The 11,706-nt window shown below is 50.7% G+C and overlaps 1 protein-coding gene across 2 annotated transcripts in view; it reads left to right on the top strand.

The window, feature by feature from the left end:
- Col4a2 (collagen type IV alpha 2 chain) overlaps window positions 1-11,706 on the top strand; it is a 142,863-nt gene that overhangs the window by 99,842 nt on the left and 31,315 nt on the right. For both annotated transcript variants that reach the window (XM_052751637.1, XM_052751636.1), the window contains exons 14-20: window positions 118-153; window positions 970-1,020; window positions 1,616-1,660; window positions 5,650-5,703; window positions 6,444-6,510; window positions 7,072-7,182; window positions 7,609-7,758. In XM_052751637.1, the coding sequence (XP_052607597.1) occupies window positions 118-153; window positions 970-1,020; window positions 1,616-1,660; window positions 5,650-5,703; window positions 6,444-6,510; window positions 7,072-7,182; window positions 7,609-7,758 (514 nt within the window). The remainder of the gene's footprint in view (window positions 1-117; window positions 154-969; window positions 1,021-1,615; window positions 1,661-5,649; window positions 5,704-6,443; window positions 6,511-7,071; window positions 7,183-7,608; window positions 7,759-11,706) is intronic.

The following is an 11,706-nucleotide window of genomic DNA, read 5'->3' on the forward strand; positions in this document are numbered from 1 at the left end:
TTCATCAAGACTGCCTAAAGTTCTATCAAGTACTTTTTAATCCCTAAGCCGGGATCGGTGCATAAGTACCGCCGATCTCAAGGTGCAAGCATTTCTTATTCTGTATGTTCTTCACAGGGTGAGAAGGGAAGCAGAGGAGAGACAGGGATACCAGTAAGTTCAGTGATGAAACTCTTTCCCTCCGTGATTGTGCCGCCTTCGGGGCTCCTGTGAGAATGAACGGTGGGGTGTGCTCTGAACAGTGGGGTGTGCTCTGAATGGTGGGGTGTGCTCTGAAAGAACGGTGGGGTGTGCTCTTGGTCTTAGCCCTTGGGTTCTTGGGTTCTCATGCACTTCTCTACATGGGAAGGTATCAAAGATACATAATATATTTTGTATGATAATATTGGATATAATATAATATAATTATAATTATAATTAACATTACCTTTTTTTCATTTTTCTTTATTAAGGAAGTTTCTACTCACTCCACATACCACCCACAGATCCCCCCTCCTCCCTCCTCCCACTCCCCAGCTCTCTCTCCCAAGCCACCCCGCATCCCCACATCCCCCAAATCAAGGTCTCCCACAGGGAGTCAGCAGAGCCCAGCACACTGAGCCTAGGCAGGTCCAAGCCCCTTCCCACTGCACCAAGGCTGCACAAGGAATTAACATTATCTTAAGCTATAAGCTGAGCATGACCGTGTGTGAATGAGGGGCTGGGCGGGAGACAGGCTGGCCTCTACTCTGGGCCAGTCTTGTGTATCCCATCCAGTGTGACTCACCTTCTAGCTCTTCCTCACTGTCACTCACCCTGTGGTGGTGATGTGGCATCCTGGATAAAGGTGGCCCACACACAGCCCTTTGCTCTCTCTACCCCATTACCTGTTGTAGCATCCTGTCACTGAGGGGCCTGGGAAGGCTGCAGAGCATCCCACTGGTGGACTCAGCTCTAGGCACACCTCACATTCTCGTTCCTCTCTCCTAGGGCACCACCTTGAAGGGCGAGGAAGGCATCATGGGATTCCCAGGAATGCGGGTGAGCCATGTACTGTATAACTCTGGCTGGCTGGCTAGTTGCCTTTTTGCTCTTGAAACATATTTTCTTTTTTTAGATCAGTTTTTTAGGTTCACAGAAAAACTGAGCAAAAAGTAGAGATTTCCCATGGCCCTCTGGCCCCACCCTGGGCACAGCCAACCAGCTGGGCATACACCACAGGGACGTCCCCTCGGGTGCATTTGCTACAACTCATGAACCCATGCTCACCCCATGCTGAAGTTTTTAGAATACTGTACCTGCCCCGGAGGTTCCTCCTGGTATGGGACTAATCTTTGTAATGAGCCACAGAGAGGATCTAGAATGCAGGTTCATTTCTGGTCACCCAGAGTCCAGTAAGACTGTCCCTCCCTCAAGGGGAGGCTCATCTGTAAGAGGGAGATGTCACCTTCGGGGCCATGAGCATCAGCAGCCGCCTCAGCCCCTGGGGTGGGGTTTGGCCACCTGGACCTGAGCTTCCAAACCTTGAAAGCAGAAGGCTGGTCGGTGGTCATTGGTACAGCCACGCAGCCCTCTGGGGAATTTCGTCACCTCTTCTAGACTGTTTATTGCTTGTGTTTTCTGTTCCACAACACAGGGTCTTCCTGGCCTTGATGGAGAAAAAGGAATCTTCGGGCAGAAAGTAAGTCTGACACACAAAATGTGAAGTGTCCCGGGCCCAGAACCTCATGCCTATTACAAATGGCATCTTAGAAAACTGCATTTGTCCCCAAAGCCCACTTGGGATGTCCCCTGCATTGACAGGCTCCCAAGCTATCATGCCAGCTCTCAAAGCCCCAGTGGAGCATTGACGTTGGTCTGGGCTGTGCCCATCAGTCCATTAGTCCCAGGTCTCTGTTACTGGGTCCCCAGCCCCGGGCATCACACCCCTCTGTATCATTGTCACGCATAGGTTGCCATCTGAGTGACTGAGTCCCCCTCTGTTCCTTAGAGATCTACACATACTGTGATATTTGCTTATATTTAACGATAACCTGGTTTTTCTCCTGTGTGTGGCACAGTTTTTTGGTTGTTTTTTTTTTTTAACTTTTTAAAAGAAAAGAAAATGTGTGTGAGAAATTTATTACAGGTCCAGACAAGATTTAGCATCAACTAAACACTAGCTAGAGCAGAAAGTACACATAGAAATGTTTTTATCTAATTAATGGTTTATTTACTTACAACATTCATTTACGCACACAATTCAGGCCACCGAGTACAGAGCCCAGCACCATCCTGTCACCCACAGTCCTGGGGTCTGGTTTTATCTATGGCAGCCTCCAGGGTCATGTAACCTAGCATGCTCGTAACTTTGCAACAAAGAAATAAAATAAAGCACATTTGTGCCATGCTGTTCCATGGTTCCCCCATGTAGGGGTCACCCCACTTCGGCACATATGTACCCACACATGCTAGGAAGCTGTGGGGTACACACAGACACCACATTTACTTGCCCCAGGATACAGCCATGCTTGCAGTCTGCACCAGAGTGCACACACAGGGTCCCATGGCTGGTGTCTCCACCCCTCTGTCCTGTCAGGTGCCCAGAGAGCAGCCTCAGAATGCCAGCTCCCCATGAATCCTGCTCACATTGCCACGGCAGGTATCCACATGACACTGTGGAGCCCAGAGTCTGAACTAAGACAGAAGAGCTGTGTGCCTGGTCTGGGACAGCAGGTAGTCGTGCCGACAGGTGTCATGGCTGACCTCCATGGCTCCAGCTTTAGGCCAAGCTCTGACACTGATGGTGCACCATGGAGATCAAGGTCATGGCTGTTCTTATTTACCCTCATTGCTGACCCTAAACGCAGGCTGGCAGCCTCACCCTAACTACACCCAACTCCCTGTCACATTAGTCCTTGCTAAGAGTGTCCCCAGAGGTAACACACTAGAGGCAATGACTGCCCCCCACCCCCCCACCCCCGCTTCCCAACCAAGGCCAGAATGCCACTAGCTTAAGGATGCAGATACTGTAGAGGCAACCGAGGCAGGACACTACACCCAAAACCCAGCTGAATCAGTCAGTGCATCGCTGAGGTGGGCGGGTGACATGTTGTCACTCTTCAGGGAACACAAAGGAGCTGTTACGTCCAAAACTGTGGTTCCACACAGCTGCCCCTGGACCTACAGGTCCATGAAGACTGGACCCCTAGACAATGGCCCGGCAAGTCCCAGGCCCTGGGTCCTCTGGTTGCGGCTGCTCAAGCACCAGTGTGATCGGGCTGGCCATCCAGCTTTCTCTCCGTAGCCTGGGAAGAAACAGACATCTGTGCTTAAATGGGTCAGAGGAGGAAATAGTTTACCCAACTGAAAAAATAGGGAAACAGGCAGACATACACAAATGACTCATCATACTGCGTGTTAGTGCAAACCACATTATCCAACTGGCCCAGCTGCTGCCTCCACATGAGCTTTCCAGATGTGCCGAAGCTTTGGCCTTAGGAGCCAGAACCCAAGGCAGCTAGCTCCAAGGAGCCACTGTGAACGGTGACCCATTAAAGCAGCGTGCCAGAGAAGGAGGAAGCAGAGAAAGCCATGTACCTTAGGGAAGCCCCTGCCTCCCTGTGAGAACAAAGAACCTTCTGCACATGCCTGTGTGCACGGACACACAAGGACACATGGACATGGATGCCTAGCAAAGTGAACAGTTTGTGTATTTGGTTGTATTACATTTTCTGAAATGTAATTGTTTCCCTCACTTGGGTAAACCTGTTTAATGACAGCAGGGTCTTCTCCCACCCTGGAGCAACTGTAGAGCATGCCCATGGAGACCTAGTCTCCTGGGACCATGCACTGACCACAGTGCAGTGTGGGTGCACCGCATAGGAAAAGGCCATCCCTGTGTGGACAGGGCCACTGGATTGCAACAGAACTCCTCAGACCCAAGTCACATCTGCCCAGGTGTGATTTTCCAGCTATGTGGGAGCAGTTACAAGCAGGCAGCACGGCTGTGCCCACAGACTGGGCATTCAGTGGCATCATGATGCTGTGCCTTCCTGTCCCACAGCCCTCTCAGACTGAGCCCAGGAGAACTCTTTCCCCCAAGGCCCCTAAGTTAGATTGCACTAGGTCCTGTTCTTTGTGCCACGGGGCTGAGGCCAAACCTAGAATCAGGAAAGACACGGGAACACATACCCATAAGACAGCAGCCTTCTGTTCAGCATTTGAGGAGACGTTCTCTGGAAGCCTAGCTGTAAATGCTTCCTGACAGTACACTCCTGCCAGCTTCTGAGGACCTCTGCTAATGAGTCTCCTTGAGGGCTCAGGGTCTCTCTCTCAAACAACATAAAATCAACCACTCTTGAATGTTCAGCTCCACCTGGTGTGAGAGGCCCAGAGTCAGCCACAGCCCTGTAAAAGAAAAAAGGGAAAGGAAAAAATCTTACACAATCTTAGTCCGTCAAACAGCATGTGGGCTCCTGGGTTCGAAAGTCTGTAAAGTAACTCGACAGGACCATGTTTATTTCACCCTGACGGGGCTTGGGGGCTTTGCTATATGTGGTCCTTTGCGAGAGGGACTAGCTTCTCAGAAAGCTTTACATACCAGTCCAGCTTCCTTGTTGATAGGCACTTGAGAAAACTGGATTTTTTTTTTTTTTTTTTTTTTTTTTTTTTGGTTTTTCGAGACAGGGTTTCTCTGTGTAGCTTTGCGCCTTTCCTGGAACTCACTTGGTAGCCCAGGCTAGCCTCGAACTCACAGAGATCCGCCTGGCTCTGCCTCCCGAGTGCTGGGATTAAAGGCATGCGCCACCATCGCCCGGCAGATTTTTTAATGAAAAGAGAAATTCCGAATCAAGAGGCTCTGGGGTTTCTGTTCGGTGGCAACAGGAATTTTTAAAAACTCATCATGGAGGAAGAGTTTAATGGATCGGGTGTGACCCCACTGATCAGGTGTGACCCCACAGATCAGATGTGACCCCACTGATCAGTTAAGAAATTGCTAGCAGGGCAGCTAGCTCTCTGGTCCCTAGAGTGAGGTGTGAGGAAGCATGGCTGCCCCTGCAGATGGAAACAAGTCCTCCACAGTCCCCTGCTCACTTGGATGCTGGGTGGGGAATGGAGGAGGTGGGGGACCATATTACTCAGTGCCACTGGAGCAGAAGCACAAGCCGTCCAGTATTCTCAACACCAACAACCAAGGGGGGATAAAACGAAGAAAAAGTACCAAGGGAGGGCCGTGGAAGATGCCTCCGTGGTTGAGAGCACTTGCTGCTCTTGCAGAGGACCTGGGTTCTGTTCCCAGCACCCACTTGGTCACTCACAACCATCTGTAACCCTAGCCCAGGATCTGACTCCCTCTTCTGACACCCACAGGCACCAGCCACTCAGATGGCACAGATGCATACATGTAGTACTCACACACATAAAATAAATCTGAAAAAAAAATGAAAACATTAGGAACTAACAGAGAATTGACAGACACTACAGACAAAAGCCACATTTGGGCTCTGGCTCCTGGGTCAAGCAAAGCAGCTTTAGAGACATCCGTGCATCTGACATGAGAGGGCTGATGGTGCACTGGGTGGGAGGGGTACTAAGGGGTTGCTTGGTGGCTGCCTGGGCTGTGCTGGTGGAAGTGGCATGGGGTTGATTTCTGGAGGTGGAGATAACAAACCCCTATCTTTCTTGCAGGGAAGCAGAGGCCTAGATGGTTTCCAAGGCCCCAGTGGACCCCGAGGACCCAAGGTGATTCGTGTCTCTCTTTCTGATGATGCCCTGCTCCTCACCTAAACTGCATGGGCAGAGGACATGAGCAGTGGTTTTTAATGTGATCCCCCAGAGTGTGGGTACTGTGTGATGCTGCCCCCATCTGAAGGGCAGCAAGAGGCTGGCTTTTAGCAAAAAGATGGGGGGGTGAGGGTACCTCTAGTTCCTGATGGAGAATGGAACTCGTGTAGTTAACCATGAGGGCGAGGAAGGAAGACCAGGTGAGGTAATCCAGGGTAGCTGTGAGGGGACCCAGCACTTTTTGCTAGAGGATGTGTCTGGGGAGAGCAGGGAAGTGTGTGGGTGTATCTGGAGTTTACATGAGGCACTCTCCAGAGCAGATGGTGTTGGGTGTCCCTGCATCTCCATGCTGTGCCCCCCTCTCCCGTCACCAGATGGTTCAGACGTCAACACTGTGAAGGTCTGAGCCTAAAAACCATTGCACAGTCTCCCAGCCACTTCCGGCATCCCTAACCCTGGCAAGGGCTTCACAAGGAGATCCTCACATGCTGCAGTGTTGCCTTTTATGTCTGTCTGGTGGCTGGGATGCAGGGACTCCCCACTGTCACATGGTAGAGATGTTGCCATGGGAACAGTCCAGGTTGGATAGTTAGAAAACCTGCCCTGTTAAACCAATTCCACATTCTGCCCACTCCTGGGCAATATGTAAACGAAGAGAACTCCAGAAGGCTAGACTCACAGTGTCTTCTTTCCCCTAGGGAGAACGTGGGGAACAAGGCCCCCCAGGACCCCCTGCCTACTCACCCCATCCAGCCCTGGCCAAAGGTTGGTACAAAAGCTTCAGTGCATGATGTGGCCTCACATGGACCCTCTTCTGTCGGGAACAAAGTCATAAACTCTCCAGACAGATTTCTAAGTGAAACAAAATGAAGGTGTTCAGAACACAACCAACCTTCAGGGACAGCCCAGCTTCCCTGGTGGCTCAAAGGTGCCATTAGAAACAGTCACTTTGGCTCTGACAACACTGGCTATCTTCCAGATGTGATCCCATCTGTAAGTGAGGGCATTTCTGCATTTCTAGGAGACTCACTGGTTCTAGCTTTTAACACCTAGAATTCCACTGAGTCCTCTCAAGTCAGTTTGCTCTCCCCCGAAACCTCTGTGTGTCTTTTTGGCATCCTCTGTGCCTCTGCGTTGTCTTATATTCATCAGGATCTTACCCAACGAGGCTGTGAGTTAGGGCAACACTCCCTGCCTCCCTCTGTGCATCGTGTACCCACTGGGAAATGGATGCCTGCAGTGCCTGTAAATGACAGCCTCGTTGCTGTGGTGGGGGCTTGTTCCTACACAGTGATTCTCACCGCAAGGGACCTGTCTTGGTTGCAGGTGTCAGAGGTGACCCAGGATTCCCAGGTGCTCATGGGGAGCCAGGAAGCCGAGGCGAGCCGGGAGACCCTGGCCCCATGGGGCCCCCAGGCCCGTCTGTTGGAGATGAAGGTAATGGAGTTTTGTAGCATCAGAAGGTACCTGGTCTCAGGTGTGGACATGAACCAGTAGACTTTGCTGGCCACGTGGCTTTCCTGTGGCTCCATCCTTCCTTCACATGGAGTAGCCTCAGCTACTGATGAGATGAAGGCACATGCAGCTGTAACCACCAGCTAGGTTAGGTTGTGACACTGATGGGTGATTGGTGTGATCTCGTCCCTGGGTGGAAGAAGCGGGGTGCGGTCCAAATGGTGATAGTCCCAGGCCATTGTACAAGCTGTAAAAGTAGACAAGCTGTGAAGAAACATACCAAGGCCATCACTTCTGTGTTAGCTAGTCCATGACACTTGTCCCTGATGGTGGTCCCCTGTGACATGAAGCTGACACAGGCTTTGAATATCAGAACACTCACCTACTGTGAATGCTCTTGGGTTTCAGATACAAAAAGAGGCCTTCCAGGGGAGATGGGACCCAAGGGCTTCTCGGGAGAACCCGGCCACTCAGCACGCTATCCAGGTCCACCAGGAGCTGATGGAAAACCAGGTCTCCAAGGAGCCACTGGGCCTCCAGGCCCACCTGGACCAGATGGTAAGTGGCTGGTGTTCACCTAGAGCCTAACCAAGCTGAGTGTCATCCGGGATTTTCTGTCAAATGGCTCTGAGTTGATTCGGTAGGCCAGTGGATGAGGATGTGGTGGGCACTCCCAGGGTCCACGCCGGAACCATGACAACAGGTGTTGCCTCTCTGCTGGTAGAGAAGCAGCAATCCCACAGCTCTTACACAGTGGACTGTGGCTGCAGGGGCTTGGGTAGGACGTCTAAGATGCTGTGTCTGGAAGGAGCTCTGAGCTGAAATCACTGTACCCAGGACTCTGCAGGCATCTCCTGTCTTAACTCACAGCTCCTCTCCTCTGCTTCAACAGTCTAGTTCAGGGTGTGATAACATCAGCTTCTCTGTCACTGCAAAGTCAAGGTCACAGGAGATAAAGGTTGATGACAAGAAAAGATAACTGCAAAAAGGAACGGTGGCATAGAGGATGCAAGTTTGGCCAGCCTGCCGCCCTACAGCAGCGGAGCCGGTCTCTGAGTCAGCCAGGGTGATCTATCTCATAGCAGCAGCTGGGATGGTCCCCAAGTCTGCTAAGGTAGCATTTTCAGGTTGTGATGGTCTGTGCTGTCCTTACATCAAGAACACTCTATCTACTGAGGAGTTGTACGTGTGCCATAGTTTTGAGCCGGACATCCACAGAAGCCATCCTCCTCAGCCAGGGCATCTCCTGAGTTCTCCCTTCATGGGGCAGGGCATCTCCTGAGTCCTCCCTTCAGGGGACAAGGCATTCTACTTGCTAATGGACAGTGTTAGGTTTTAGTTAAACTTCAAATTCAGAGGCTGTTTAAATTGCCTTGGGAAAATTCTTCTACACCATCTCCAGAAGGAAAATTGTTGGCAGTGTTTCTTCCATAGAAAGAAATACTTACACAAAATAAATACACGGAAAGCCAGTCACCACTTCTTCTCCTTCATAGTCTCCAGTGACATCTTAACTTGCTATGACTCCGCTTTCCCAGCTTTCTTTCAGCTGGAAGACAGCACATTCGTTTGAAAAGTTTGAAGTGTTATTTCCCTGGATGATGCAGCTGAGCAAAGCTATTTTTTAATGTTTCCTGTTATGCTGAAAGTAGTATTTATGGTATGAGTTTTATTTATTAATGTTGACGGGAAAATATTTATTGATGACATATGAATTTCTATGAGTCTGTCTTTCCTGTGTGCAGCATCTGAAGGGTTTTCCTTACATGTGTCAAAAGCATAAAAGCATGCCATGTGTGAGGATACTGTCCCTGTCACTCCATCCTGTCAGGAGCATAGAACGTCTTCATGTGTGAATTTTGCTCACTAAGCTGTTCACAGCTTCACTGACAGATAAACTAACGTAAGTGAACAGATACCGTCAGCTATCTGACGTGGATCATCAGCTGATAAGATGTACACAGAAGGTGGACCGGTGTAGGAAAGTATCAACTAAAAGCATCCGGCGGTAGCTCTTCTTGTTTCCTCTGGGAGACACATTGTTACCACCTGCTTTCCTAACAACCTCTTCTGTGAAAAGTAGCCGATTTTTGGGCTTTTAGAAGTATGGCTCACAACTTAGTATCTACCTTGTAACTTAGTACTGGGAACCAGGAGTCCCACGGAATTCAGCCTTTCTCAGAACTGAAATTTTTGGAGTCTTTTCTCAGGAACCGCGTTTAATCCCGTTTCATGTGCTGCAGCTGCTGGAAACCGGAATGCTCAGTCATTCACACCAGAATAAGAGCAAACCTTGATGCCAGCCGTCAAGTGAGGTGAAAGGCTCTGCTGGTGCCATTTCGAATTCAGCTGACCGAATCAGCTAGTGGCTTCTTCGTGGAAGTCCTGTTGAGATCTCCCACGTCCCAAAGAACTTGTTCAAAATTATGAATGAATTCAGTAGAGGGAAACATCCCAGGGGAAAGACAGATGGCACTTCTGTGCCTTGGTGAAGGCCTTGCTCCCTCCCAAGAAGGACATCTCTCTTTGTCCTCAATGACAGGTCTCTAGTTTTAAATGGCAGTGTTCCTAAAGTCCCGGTGGTGAATCCCTCTACTTACAATCCGCTTCTCTCCTCACCTGTCAAGAGGGTTGGAAGCTTTAGGTTAGAACCCAGTCCAGACCTGAGCAGCTCCTAGACGAACCACACGGGCTTCTCTTCTCCCCCTCCCCTGAGGCCTTGTCCACCGTTCTCACCTCTCTGGACACTTTGTTCTCACCTCTCTGGACACTTACCGGTGGCTCTTCATTGCGGTTCTCTCTCACAATGCCCCTACCACCATCTCTCTACCGCCATCTCTCGTAGCTGATGGAGCCCCTGAAATCCTCTCTGGTTCCTTCTGTCATCATTGTACCTCGGTAAACTCTCCAATGGGAACGTAGCGCAGTGCAAACACGGCCACTCCTCCTCCGTGCTCTGAGCTACACACATGAAACTTCTGACTGGAAACAGCCAGCACGGGCTCTCAGGATTCCCCAACCTCAGAATGCCCAGAGTGGAGCTGCAGATCGCCACCCTCCCACTCCCCTTCCTGGCCAGCATGCTCCCAGGTGTCCTTGCTCCTCCGTAGCCTCTGAGCTTGAACTAGGACCCAGGAGTCACTGGACCCACAGTGTGGGGGGCAGCCTCTCTCCTTTGAACTCTTTAGTGACCCCCTTTGCCCTTAGAAATAAAAGCCCAAGAGGGTCCCCTCCCCTCCTCTCCTCCATGCCAACACTCCTGCGTGTACCTTTACTCATCCTCTGGTCATGGCTGCCTACTGTTCAGGAGCCATTTGGTCATTCTATCTAGCCATTTGTGGATACTCCTCCAGCTCCCTGCCTGGCCAGCTCTTTCTCTCAGCTGTAGTTCATATCACTTCCTCAGAAAGCCTTCTCTGGGCACCAGGGATTCTAAATCAGCCGCTCCCCGATGCCCTGTCATGGTGCTGGCTATAATCTGAAAATTCACGTTTGTTTGCTGATTGCGTTAGTTGCGTCCCTGCATCTCAGCTGTCAGCTCGAGGCAGCTCCTGGCTCGCAGCCTGGCATAGCTCAGGCGCCGGCTCATGGTGGATGAATGGATGGATGGGTGAGTGAGTGAGGCTGTGTTCGATGCACAGCCAGATCAGATTACACAGAACAGTGCTCACTCGCCGCCGCCGCTCACAACCCGCCTCTTCCCTAGGAGCTCTCACCATCCCACTGCCCTTGTCCATGAGCCTTTGAAGTTGCTGCTTTCACATCCTTTCCACTTCCTGTACAGCCACAAGCGTCTAGCTTATTTAGAGGTGTTTGTGGGAGTTATGCGCACTGCTAGATCTAACAGGGCGAGGCTTGCTGGCTCGCACCCGTAATCCTGGCACTTGGGAGGCTGAGACGGCAGGGTCACTGTAAATTCAAGGCCAACCTAGGCTACACTGAGTAAGACCTTGAGGAGCAGAGGAGTCCATGCTCAGCTACCCCTCTCAGCCATGCTGGCCTGAAATGCAGCCTGGTATCCACCACCAGGTGGCAGCCTTCCCAAAGGACTCTCAGGAGGCCTTTGTCTCCTCTGGTCACCTGATATACATCTGTGCAGTCACTGGGGCACTGCAGTGATTACTCCAACCCTTAGGGAGGAAAGGGGCCTAGGAGAAGAAGGTCGGGGTCAATATCATTCAGTGAGGTCAACAGTACCTATTACCAATTTGTCAGGAGGATTCCCATCAGTTACCATGAACACATTTACACACCTACCTGTGCGTTCATGCATGGAGTACTGAAAGAACAGGTGGGAATGTCTGAGCACAGGGTACATCTGCTCCAAAAGAGGACAGAGTGGAGAGAGAGGTTTATCTTAACTCTTGTGGGGTTTTTTTTTCTTGTGGTTGTGGCGGGGGATCTCTGAGGGAGAATAGAAATGTGTGGCCATCTTGAAATTCCAGTTATGTGGCTGAAAAGCCCAAATCTCTGTTTGGACTGAGTGTTTCTCAGAAGGAAAGACAC

This window comes from Peromyscus californicus, unplaced genomic scaffold (assembly GCF_007827085.1).
Source record: "Peromyscus californicus insignis strain IS unplaced genomic scaffold, ASM782708v3 Scaffold_23__1_contigs__length_62951481, whole genome shotgun sequence".
Lineage (NCBI taxonomy): Eukaryota > Metazoa > Chordata > Mammalia > Rodentia > Cricetidae > Peromyscus > Peromyscus californicus.